This window comes from Schistocerca americana, chromosome 4, assembly GCF_021461395.2.
Source record: "Schistocerca americana isolate TAMUIC-IGC-003095 chromosome 4, iqSchAmer2.1, whole genome shotgun sequence".
NCBI lineage: Eukaryota > Metazoa > Arthropoda > Insecta > Orthoptera > Acrididae > Schistocerca > Schistocerca americana.
In genome coordinates this window covers 226,459,953-226,473,180 of record NC_060122.1, presented here as the reverse complement: position 1 = coordinate 226,473,180, position 13,228 = coordinate 226,459,953, and the positions used below count along the sequence as shown (strand labels likewise).

General features: G+C 43.3%; 1 protein-coding gene across 1 annotated transcript in view; it reads right to left on the bottom strand.

Annotated features, from left to right (window-relative positions):
- LOC124613365 (sodium channel protein Nach-like) overlaps positions 1–13,228 on the bottom strand; it is a 100,178-nt gene that overhangs the window by 27,240 nt on the left and 59,710 nt on the right. Inside the window, exon 4 of the mRNA XM_047142065.1 lies at positions 3,158–3,303. Coding sequence (XP_046998021.1) covers positions 3,158–3,303 — 146 coding nt within the window. The remainder of the gene's footprint in view (positions 1–3,157; positions 3,304–13,228) is intronic.

Sequence of the window (13,228 nt, the reverse complement as noted above, 5' to 3'; positions counted from 1 at the left end):
GCGAATATTCCAACAATAAGTCCATTCATCCACGGACTGCACACAGCGCAGTCAGCGATTTTCATACAGATCACTACGTGGCGTTACCAACATAAAAACCTAAAGAGCTTACTTACAGCGTTATCCTCCTGCATGATAATGCCCGACCATACACGGCCAATACAGTGAAGACGACATTGCAGCAGTTTCGATGGGAAATTCTGGAATATCCATCGTACGGTCCCGACCTTTCGCCATGTGACTTTCATGTGTTTGGACCTCTAAAACAAATTATTCGCGGACATCGATTCGCAACCGACGACGAAGTGTGTGACTGGGTCCAGGCCTGGATCCGACAGCAGCCTACTAGCTTCTTCAGGGATGGAATCGACCGGCTAGTGTCGCAATGGGATAAATGTGCCAACAGTTTTGGCAACTATTTTTGAGTATGTGTATTGTGTATAACTACATGTTTGAGTTTTTAAAATCGTTACTGTTACTTTACACTAGTGACCGGGTTTCATTTCAGTGCCGCTTATATATCATATATGTGTGATAAAGGTTATTTAGATCTATCTGTTGTGTCAGCCCTGTCATTATTTCAGGCCATTACCTTATCTTTTAATCATTTATAATGTTTTTTTCAGGTGTTACAGGCAAAATACGCGAGGCTGGCAGCGGATTATTCTGACACGAAGAATCGGACATAATTAGTGCCCGTCCTTTCGTCAATTAGTTTTCAACTAAGTGACCTAACCCCACTAAGATATTCATTCCCATCACTTGTCGGCTGTTTGAAATATTTTGCAGGCAAAACTGCTCGGTTCTGATCGGGCTACGTCTCCAAACAATGACGTCTGCCAGCCTACTCAATGACCTAATACTACGCACATGTGCACATAATAATAAAGAGGGTGGAGTTCAGTAAAGAAAAATATTACGTTAAAATAGGGAATTTTCCTGTGACGCACTACATTGTGGACTGTTCAGTAAAATCATTCATTCTCAATGAACGTTCCATCTATATCAAGACAGTTCGATTGTTCTAAACTGCCCCATTTGCAAACTGTTAAATTCTTGGCGCTCCTTTGAGTAATGCCTCATCTGGCTCTCGCCTAAATACTGCAACGGAAAACGTTTCAAGATGTAAAATGGTGGTCGCTATCGAGAGTGTAACCTCACACTGGTGGGCACGGAAAAGATCTAAAGGAACTTTCCTGGTTCTTGGCAAATTTGGAAGTGGGGGGAGGGGGACAGGGCATTGGGACTGAAATGACGGATATTACAACCGTTTACTATTCCATGCACAAGTTTGTTGCTTATCGAAGGGTACCTATCTGAAAAAATTTCATGATTTGTTTGACTCACTTATGAAATTTATTGGAAGCAAAGATGATTCCTTAAAAAGGAATTAATTGAATTTTCAGAATGATGCAGAATATTTAATTGACATTTATAGTAAATTTAATTAAATGAATCTACAACTGTAAGGAGAAGATTCGAATTTGATGAAAGCAAATTAGTCGTTTTGCATTTGAATCAAAACTTGTCTTGTACAAACAAAATTTAGATCAAAAAAATTTTACCATATCTCGGATTGTATTACCATATCTTGGAGTGTATTTGAACGCTGAAACCGTAATTTTCTGTCGATGATACTCGAGGAAAATATAATAAAGTGGAGAAAATGAGCCTATGCCAAGAATTGAAGATCATATTGAAGTCTTAACGGACTTAGCCAGTACTTGGTACAAAAGAATTATGTAGGTTTAAATTTAAGCTGAACGCTTTCATAGAGCTAAGCCGCCCATGAAGTTTTTCTTTCCTTTTTGATGACTGTGTAGTGACATTTTTAGCAGAGGTTAGGAGGCTGAGAGTGAAATCATTGTGGAGAGAATAATATCTACGCACAAGAGTAGATGTCGAATGTTCCAAATCTGACAGATTTCAGGACCATGACCGAATGAATGCTTGAATCAACATAGCATTCTCTGTGATACAGGAAATTATGGCAGAAATGAAATCATAATTTAGGCTATACGGGCAGCTTTAGGAGAAACGAATTGACGGGGCACATTTTTGTCACCTAGGGAAACATTTAAAAAGCTATATGGTTTTTGAATACGAAAGATCCTGTTGTAAAGTATACGAGGGTAATGGAGGAAATGCTACGTGCAATAATTAATGCCATCAATTAATTGGCGGTTAACTCTCATATGCTACACAATGGGTTCATGAATATAGCACTTACCACCAAAAAGATTTACCAGGACATCAAGAAACACCGCGGCTTTTAGTAAATAATGTCAACACTCTCTTTTCCTACCGCAACTGGAATAATTCATAGCCATTGTCCCTGTTGGTTTCTTCTCCCCTGGTTGTAGGCTCTAATGTTCATGCGGTAAACAATACATAACGAAATGTCAAGTGGGAAAGAATTCAGTGCTATTAAAAACGAAAATAGGAATATTAAGGACGCCACCTGATTTTTGTTTATATTATGGAGCCAAAAGAATCAAGAAAAAGGTTCTGAGAGGCATTCCAGTATCAATGCTCATGGCAGAGTTTCCAGGAGCTACATATTCCTAGAGAACTGCAAAAGTTACAACAAAATGCTTGACATTATCTCATAGATTACACGAGATCACACTTTAAACGGTTCGTTTAGTTTTTGCTCGAAATCGCAATCGACACATTAAAGTACGTGTTGCCTTCTCGGAAACTTATTGTAGATTCGTAGGAGCAGCTAACAGTCGACTTTAACTGGAATTTGTATTTAGTTTTTACGTATGGAACTGTCAGAGCAAGTAACTTCAGAAGCGCGGTTGGAGCTGTATATCAATATTCAAATAGTAAATATAAATTATGAAAGTTATGCTCCTTCGCACTGTATAGGTTCCAGAACGATACGGCTCCTACCCATCACACCATTCTCACGCTCTGAGACCATCTGTCGCATGACGTGACTTGTGCAAGTGTGCATATGGTACTGATTGATATTATAGTGATTCTAAAATACCCTATCGAAAACAGTCGACTTTTTGAAGCGAAATGTCTTTCTTACATGCAGGCATCTCTTAATGCTGTGAGGAGAACTTGTTGTTAAGCATTTTTAATGAGACAAAAATTGACACACATGACACACAATATCATGTTGCGTGTATCACACAGATCTTACCAGTGCCTCCTGTTTTCCGATGTGAGTGAGTTAAATGCGTAGCAAAAGCCGATCTCTGTCCGCTGCAGGAAGAACAGACTCGAGCAGTTGAAACGGTGGCCCTGCCAGTAGCATTTCTCGAACACTTCATCAACTGACGGCAAAGCCTGCAAGAAGAAAGATTGTGCTTCTTTAATAAACTGCATTCAGTGAAACTACAGGGTGCTGACATTATTTTCTAAAAGCCGCGGTGTTTCTTGATGTCCTGGTAAATCTTTTTGGTGGTAATCCATTGTGTAGCTTATGAGAGTTAACTGCTAATAGTACGAACATTGATGGCATTAATTAACATTCATCCGATTTCACAACATTACACTGATGACCCAAAATACAGGGTGATTCAAAAAGAATACCACAACTTTAGGAATTTAAAACTCTGCAACGACAAAAGGCAGAGCTAAGCACTGTCTGTCGGCGACTTAAGGGAGCTATAAAGTTTCATTTAGTTGTACATTTGTTCGCTTGAGGCGCTGTTGACTAGGCGTCAGCGTCAGTTGATGCTAAGATGGCGACCGCTCAACAGAAAGCTTTTTGTGTTATTGAGTACGGCAGAAGTGAATCGACGACAGTTGTTCAGCGTGTTTATACCAACGTTTAATACACCACCTATCAGGAGGTTTAACACCATACTTCGTTCGAAATGCATGCATCCAGCAAGCATTTGTTCGCAGCCCGTGACAGAGCACTTCATCACTGGCCTCCAAGAAGCCCTGATCTTACCCCCTGCGATTTTTTCTTATGGGGGTATGTTAAGGATATGGTGTTTCGGCCACCTCTCCCAGCCACCATTGATGATTTGAAACGAGAAATAACAGCAGCTATCCAAACTGTTACGCCTGATATGCTACAGAGAGTGTGGAACGAGTTGGAGTATCGGGTTGATATTGCTCGTGTGTCTGGAGGGGGCCATATTGAACATCTCTGAACTTGTTTTTGAGTGAAAAAAACCTTTTTAAATACTCTTTGTAATGATGTATAACAGAAGGTTATGTTATGTTTCTTTCATTAAATACACATTTTTAAAGTTGTGGTATTCTTTTTGAATCACCCTGTATTATGACCACCTACTTAATAGCTTGTTCGTCCGTCTTTGCAACGGAAGGCACCACTCATTCTGCTTATCATGGATCCGGCAGTGTGTAGGTAGGTTTGTGTAGGTATGTTCCATTAAACGTCTACGCACAGGTCATGTAATTCGCGTAAATAACAGGCTGCTGATTTCCGCACGCGGTGATGGAGTCCGATACCGACCCAGGTGGGTTCCATAGGATTTACGTCAGGAGAATTTGGTCGCCGAGACTTCAACGTGAGTTCACTGTAATGCTTCTCAAACTACTGTAGCACGGTTTTGGCGCCGAGACCCGGACAATTATACTGCTGAAAGATGACATCGCCGTTGGGAAAGATATCATGCACGAAGGGATGCAGGTGGTTCGCAGCTGTCAGCGTGTCTTCAATTACTACCACACGTCCCAAGCAAGCACAGGAGAATGTCTCCCGTAACATAATACTGCTCCCACCATCCTGCGTCTGAGATCTAGTTTAGCAAAAATGTGATTCACCTGAAGAGCCAACACAGTTCCATTGGTCGACGGTCGAATCCTAATGGTCCCGTGCCCACAGCAATCGTAATTGTTGATGTCGTTGGGTCCACGTGTGAACACGTAGAGGTGGTCTGGTGCGGACCGCCGTGTTCAACAATGTACGATGAACGGTGTGCTCGAAAAACACTTGTGCATGCACCAGCATTGTGCTCTTCCGACAGAGATGTCACAGATATCTATCCCACTTTACAGCACTTTCTGTGAAGAATTGTGGACGTCCAACCATTTATCACCTAGTGTTAGTGTCACTGTCCTTCTACCTCCTTCCGTAGATGCTCACGACAGTAGCACGTGAACATTCGACCAGCTTTACCGTTTTCGAGATAATCGTCCACAGGGTCTGCGTAATAATAATCATCTGGCCTTTTTCAAAGTCGCTTATCGCAATGGATTTCCCCATCAGCAGGCCATATCTTCGCTTGGGTGATCCTCCGTCCGTGTCTGCTCCGCATACATACTTTTGTTACCGAGTCACGCGCATGCAACGCCACCAGGCAGCATCCAAAGTCGCGGTGGGCAGTGGTCATAATGTTTTGGCTGATCAGTGTATATCTTTTACATGAATGCAGGTGTCGCCTCGATAGCTGAGTGGTCAGCTCGGCCGAATGCTATGCAAAGGGGCATGGGTTCGATTACCGGCTGGGTCGGAGGTTTTCTCCTCTCAAGGAGTGGGCGTAGTGTTGTTTTCATCATCATATCATCCCCATCGACACGCAAGTCGCCGAAGTGGCGTCAACTCAAAAGACTTGCACCAGGCGACCAGCCTAGCCGACAGGAGGCCCTAGCCACACGACATTTCATTTCCATATAGGTGGGAGCTTGGAGTAAATTTTAACTTACTCAACGAAACCAAAAGTTTACTTTGGAGCCAGTTGTAAGTCACCTGTTCACGAGGTTGGCAGTAGAGGAATCCCTAGTGCAACTAGCGTGTTCCCCCGCACACTCGTTCATTACACGATGTGCGTCGAAATTACAATGACACAGCCACAAAGACGCTTTAGTTCTCCATTCCTCAAGTGTAATTACGCTACAAAACTGTGCGGCACTATACATCCTGCAGCGTAAGGAGTGTACCGACCTTGCACAGCACCACTGGCCTCCAAGGGCACCAGAACTCACAATATCTGATTTTTTCTGGGGGTTTGTGAAAAACTCCATCTACACTGACGGAAAGTAATCGCAACACAAAAAAATAATTAATGTTGAGTAATGAAATTTCTGGAATACATTTCTCTAAGTTACATATTTAAGTGACTGACGTTGCAGGATCACAAGTTAATGTTAGTGCGAGATAAGCCATTGCAAATGTGGAATCCTAATATATTAATAACCGGTGTAACCACCAGTATGATGAACGTAAGCGTGCAAACGTGCATGCATTATGTTGTACAGGTGCCAGATATCAGTTTGTTGGACGGAGTTGCATGCCTGTGGCATTTGGTCGGTCAATATAGAGCCTGTTAATGCTAGTTGTGGATGACGCTGTAGTAATAGCCCGATGATGCCCCATATGTGCTCCACTGGAGACAGATCTGGTGATCGAGCAGGGCAAACAACACGTCGACACTCTGTAGAGCGTGTTGAGTCAGAAGTGTGTTTTCCTGTCGGAAAACACCCTCTGGGACGTTGTACAGCAACGGCAGAACAACATATCGAATCACCAGACTGGCGTACAATTTTTCAGTCAGGGTGCTTGGGGTAACCACGAGAGTGCTGCTGCCTTCAGACGAAATCGCACCCCAGACCATAACTCCAGGTGTCGGTCCAGTGTATTTAGCACACAGATAGGTTGGTTGCAAAACGTCTCCTTCTGACCAACACACTGCCATCGCTGGCACCAAGGCAGAAACAGCGTTCACCAGAAAACACAGCAGACATCCACCCTGCCATCCAATGAGCTCTCGCTTGACGCTGAAGTCACAAATGGAGTTCGTTCGGGGCCAGCGGAATGCACTCTACAGGCTCACTGGCTCGGAGCGGCCCTTGAAGTAACCGATTTGTAACAGTTCTTCGTGTCACTATGATGCAACTGCTGCTCAAATTACTACCGCAGATGCAGAAAAATGAGCCATACGCCGAACTCGATGGTCTTCCCTCTCGGTAGTGCCACGTGGTCGTCCGGAGCTCGGTCTTATTGCGACTGTACATTCTCGTGTCACCGGTACCAGCAATCATGTATAGTAGCTATATTCCTGCGAAGTCCTTCTGCAATATCGCAGAAGGAGCATCCAGCTTCTCGTAGCCCTATTGGTTCAAATGGCTCTGAGCACTATGGGACTTAACTTCTGAGGTCATCAGTCGCCTAGAACTTAGAACTACTTTAACCTAACTAACCTAAGGACATCACACACATCCATGCCCGAGGCAGGATTCGAACCTGCGTAGCCCTATTACACGACCTCATTCAAATTCAGTGAGGTGCTGATAATGGCGTCTTTTGTCGCTTCAAAGACATTCTTGACTAACATCAGCTCACGAAGTCCAGTCTCAAAGCTATCTAACACTCACGACCGTTGCAGCGTGTATTTGAAGCAAATCTGATATGCATTCTCACAGTGGCCCTACTAGCGCTACTCTTATGCGGATAGCGCGAAATTTTAGTACACATATTCTTTCAGATGTAGAAATACGCCTACCAACTTTCGTTTATGTCGCGCTACTCCTTCTTGGTCTTGTGATTTTCTTTCCGTCAGTGTATGGGCGTCCTCCTGCAACAACTCATAGCAAGTGCAGTGATTTCAGCAACTTCAGAGATATCACAAAAGTATGGGATAAGTTTTAATATCATCTGGATATATGTCATGCATCTGGTAGAAGGCTAATTGAACGTTTGTTATAGGTAAGTGAAAACGTTGATCCTTAACATTATTCTATAAAGTTCCCCAAGGTTGTACCTGTATGTATATAAAATATACACACATGAAAAGCGGATTGTTCTTTCGAATATAAAAACTTTGTAGTTCATATAAGTAAGTTAAAGCTAATCCCAAGTTTCAATCTTAATTCGTGTAAGAGATGTAAACTTGTGAAATTGGATGAACCTTCTTGAAACATCCAGTAAAGTACTCTTTTTTTGTGCTATAGATAGCTGTTGTATTGGAGAAAGAGAAAGAGAGACAGAGAGAGAGGACAGACAGAAAGCAAGAAAGAGAGAGAGAGAGAGAGAGTTCCTACCGGCAGGGAGAAAAGATTGGCAACTCAGACCTCACACTGGGAGTGAGCGTGATGGTTAGGTGAACAATGAGCCAGGCCCCGAGGTACCACTGAATTTTCCCAAGATATGGGAAACTCTGTCTCCAAAAGCGTGCAGACACTCGGTTTTTTACGTGTACATAGAGACCACCGAATTGGAAAAAGTAGCTGCCACCAGAGTGACATGTTGATGCAAAGAGGCTCTGCTGACGATTGAGGATTGTTAACAGTGCAGAAAATTCATTGCCCATTCAAAGCTGTTTTGCAACATATATGAGCAGCTGTGCTACACGAAATCACCTTTGTCGCTTTGGATTATAAAATCAAGCGTCGTACACGTGTACATCTTCTCTTAGGACGTCACACTATATGGTTTTAGTACTGATTGTGTCCACGAAGCATGTGAAACTATTATCCGCACTCTCCTTGAAGACACAAGACGCGGTGGCTAATGGAGTTTTGGTGAAACGATACAAATCAAACGTACTCGACCGCCAGTGACAGGTTTCCCTCGCAGCCAGCGTGACTTCATTAGCAGACAACAACGAGATTAGCATGTCATGCAGAGTTAATGACGTGGAAAGCAAAAATCCGTACAGAGAAGTGACAGTGTTGGTATATGGTGTATTGCCTGCTCGGCTAAGTTTTTTAGCTACCCTAAATAAGGAAAGATCGGTCCAAGACTCTGCAACTACCATTAACCATCGCGCCGAGTGCCTTGCTATAGTGCGCAATTAGTAGTCGCCTGGAAAGGTAGGTCGCTGTACACGTTGGTATTCCCTGATTGCTGGGTATGAGTACACTGAAGAAAACTTGCCGTCAGGCACGATCTGGACAGATAGTTTAGCATTTCCGTTTGGAAGCATCCCTAATACGTCTGCCATCTCTCGCCAGTGAATGACACGGCAACAGACTATTTGATCGTGAGCGTCTCTTTGTTCCCCTACATCATCCCACAGATATTGCATCGTCCATTGCTCCCAAATTGTCTCAGGTATGATAAGAATATCTCGCTTACCAAATACAAGAAAAAAATCCTATTTCTGCCGTGTTCATTATATACCTACTGGCTTGTCCTGACCTTCATTAAATCTTTGTTGTGGCTGGTTATTTACGCTTATAGGTCTTCCTTTAGACCAAGTCCACTGGCTATCTAGAGGGAGAAAACTTGGTCATGTGCATGGACTTAAGCATGCAATGCTGTAGTTATTTGAGAAAGAAAACAAAACCTAGTTTGTGGATGCATTAAAACACGAGCTCTGGAGCACAAAACTAGGTTTCGTTTCTGATTTATTTGAAATACTCAGCAAGACAAATTCTAGCCTACACGGTAAGGGTGCAACTCTCCTTAGTGCTACAGACAAAAACTGCAACCTTGAGAGGTGAAGTCGAGGTATGAATGAGAAAAACAAAAGAAAGTAATTTGAAGTGTTTCCATTGACATCTAAATGTGCAGTTAGTAACAAAATTCAATCATTGATTCATGCCTGTTTAGTGCAATTGAAAATGAGGTTGGATGGATGTTGCCCAACACTAGATATTAAGCAGTACTTGTAAAATCAACTTGCTGAAGAGGAGGAATTGACAGACCTGAAGAACAACCGCACATTAAAACTGTGTACCAAGAACCAGATTGATGCAATTTCTGGATTTCTGTTTAGCAAAATTACGCTCACATACGTAAAAGAGCACTCATCATTTTGCTGCAGTTTTTCTTGTGAAAGCGCGTTTTCTATTAAGGCTAATATAAAAATAGTTAAAACTGGAAGTTTGAGAATGTTAGACGCGGAAATATGAGCGAATTTGTCCTACATCTGAGCCAATATAAGATAGATGTGTAATGCTCGTCAAACCCACGTGAGTCACTAAATTCATAATACTACTGATAAGTTTTGTATCTTTGAAAAGTGTATGACGTATAATTATTTCGTACATAGAAATGAAATACTGAAATCAAAGAAATTTTAAAATATCATTTGAAGGGCTTATTTCAATAGTGGTGCAAGTCCATTACCTCCACTTTTCTGCCTATAATGCTTCTGAAATTAAGTGGCCGAGCGGTTCTAGGCGCTACAGTCTGGAACCGCGAGACCGCTGCGGTGGCAGGTTCGAATCCTGCCTCGGGCATGGATGTGTGTGATGTCCCTAGGTTAGTTACGTTTAAGTAGTTCTGAGTTCTAGGGGACTGATGACCTCAGAAGTTGAGTCCCATAGTGTTCAGAGCCATTTGAATCATTTTTGAACAAACAGAAAGAAAGGTTCATCTCTAGCAAGAAGCCATATGCTTGATTATTTCTGGTATCTCAACTGCAGATTTTTCAGCGCTCATTTAATTTTAGGACTCTGTATCTCAGAATGAACAATAATGGACTTGTACCAATATTGAAAAATAAGCCCTTCATTTGTTACAACAGAATCTCACTTATTAATATTACAGAAAGAGTGTGCCGTGGAATTGCACGTATTACAAGGGTGTCTCCATCAGGAAAAGTTGGAGAAGCACTGCTGTAGAGTGCCATGTAGCGACTTTTGGATGCCTTAAACCAGGCTCCCATCAATCTTCTCAAGTTGGAGTACGCAGCTGACCAGTTATGGGGCAGAATGTCTCCCAAACACCTTCAGTCGCTCACTCAGCCTACATCTCAAAGCGATGCCACCACCATAAGGACGAAAGGGAAGGCTGCTCTGTTCGAAATAACTTTAGAACTGACACTTCTGCGCCGCTCGGGATTAGCCGAGCGGTCTAGGGGCTGCAGTCATGGACTATGTGGCTGGTCCCGGGAGAGGTTCGAGCCCTCCCTCGGGCATGGGTGTGTGTGTGTGTGTGTGTGTGTGTGTGTGTGTGTGTGTTTGTTCTTAGGGTAATTTAGGTTAAGTAGTGTGTAAGCTTAGGGACTGATGACCTTAGCAGTTCAGTCCCATAAGATTTCACACACTTTTTTTTTTTTTTTTGACACTTCTGCTGGAGCAGGCAGAGGCACGGAACGGAGTTGCCGCAACTCACACGAAACACACGTTACCTTAAATACCATTAAACTTGGTCATAATTACAAACTTTTCGACTTACAAATATGGAACTGCACCAGTGTACTCTAGAAGAGTATTTTCTCATTTTAAGTTTATTTTCAATATATTTTTAAGCTGATGCATGGAAAGTTTACGAAATGAATTTCCTGTACCGTTACCGAATATTTGTTTGTTATCGAAGATAGAATACATTACGAGAATGAAATCTGAAGACTAAGTCATATTTTCACCTAGTCCAAACTGGAGCTCCGCCAGCGATCTCTGTCAAGAGGTATTCTGAGGTGACAGAAGTAGTGGGATACCTCCTAATATCGTGTCGGACCTCCTTTTCCCCGGTGTACTGCAGCAGTTCGACGTGGCAGGAACTCAACAAGTTGTTGGAAGCCCCCTGTAGAAATACTGAGCGATACTGTCTCTATAGCTTTCGATAAATGCGAAAGTGTTTCCTGTGGTGTCACCGCCAGACATCACACTTGCTAGGTGGTAGCCTTTAAATCGGCCGCGGTCCGTTAGCATACGTCGGACCCGCGTGTCGCCACTATCAGTGATTGCAGACCGAGCGCCGCCACACGGCAGGTCTAGAGAGACTTCCTAGCACTCGCCCCAGTTGTATAGCCGACTTTGCTAGCGATGGTTCACTGACAAATTACGCTCTCATTTGCCGAGACGATAGTTAGTATAGCCTTCAGCTACGTCATTTGCTACGACCTAGCAAGGCGCCATTACCAGTTTCTATTGATGCTGTAAAACATGTACCGTCAAGAGCGATGTTCACCAATTATGAATTAAAGTTAAGTATTCCGGTAGTTACGTACGTTCTTTGCTACTATAAATTCCCTGACCTGTTCCAGACCTCACGCCAGCCTGCGTGAGCTTAAACACGTGCCTTTCGGCTTCCTCATAGTGGCTTGGCTGTCTTGCCAAGCCACAACATTTCCAACGCAGGGTATCATGCACGAACTGACCTCTCGGTTACGTCTCTTGTCGGGCGATCCGTGTGGCCGAAATCATTCGCCCGAATTGTCCAGAATGTTCTTCAAATCAGTAGCGAACAACTGTGGCCCACGGAAACTGCAAATTGTCACCCGTAAAAATTCAATCGTTGTTTGGGAACATGAAGTCCATGAATGACTGCAAACGGTTTTCAAGTAGCCGAACATAACCATTTACAGTCAATAATCGGTTCAGTTGGACCAGAGGACCCAGTCCATTCCATGTAAACACATTCCTCACCATTATGGAGCCACCACCAGCTTGCACAGTACTGTGTTGACAACTTGGGCTCATGGCTTCATGGGATCGGCGTCTCACCCGAGCCCCATCATCAGCACTTACCACCTGAAATCGGTCTCATTTGATCAGGCCACGGATTTCCAGTCGTCTAGAGACCAACCGATGTGGTGACGAGCCCAGGAGAGACACTGCAGACGATGTGCTGCAAGCAAAGGCACTCGCGTCGGACGTCTGCTGCCACTGGCCATTAACGTCAAATTTCGCCGAAATGTCCTTACGGATGCGTACGTCGCACATCCCATATTAAGTCCTGTGGTTGCTTAACGCAGTTTTACTTATCTGTTAGTACTGACGACTCTACGCAAACACCGCTGCTCTCGGTCGTTAAGGGAAGGCAGTCGGTCACTGTGTGCTCGTGTTTAGAAGTAATGCCTGAAATTTGGTACTCTCGGTACACTCTTGACACTGTGGATCTCGGAATATTGAATTCCCTAACGATTTCCGAAATAGAATCACCCATGCATCTAGCTCCAACAACCATCCCACATTCAAGGTCTGTTAATTCCTGTCGTGCTGCCATAGTTACGTCGGACACTTTTTCACATGAATCACCTGAGTACAAATGATAGCTCCTACAGTGCACTGCCCTTTTATAGCATGTGCACGCGATACTTCCACCCTCTGTATACGTTCATATCGCTATCCCATCACTTTTGTCACCTCAGTGTAATTTAAGCCACTTTTTACGCCTGATGCTCCACCAACAGCTGAGTCGCCCATTTCGTTTCATGACAGCAAACAGACCGCTAGACTTATAATTAACTTGTTGTTATTACACAACAAACAACTGTAACAACAACTAAAGTTACAAATCCCGCACCCGTAAGAAATGAAAAAATGAAATTGAAGCTTAGTGCAAGCGGAAAGTGTTATTATGGTGGGATTGGAGGTCTGGCGACGACAGACGGTTGCTACA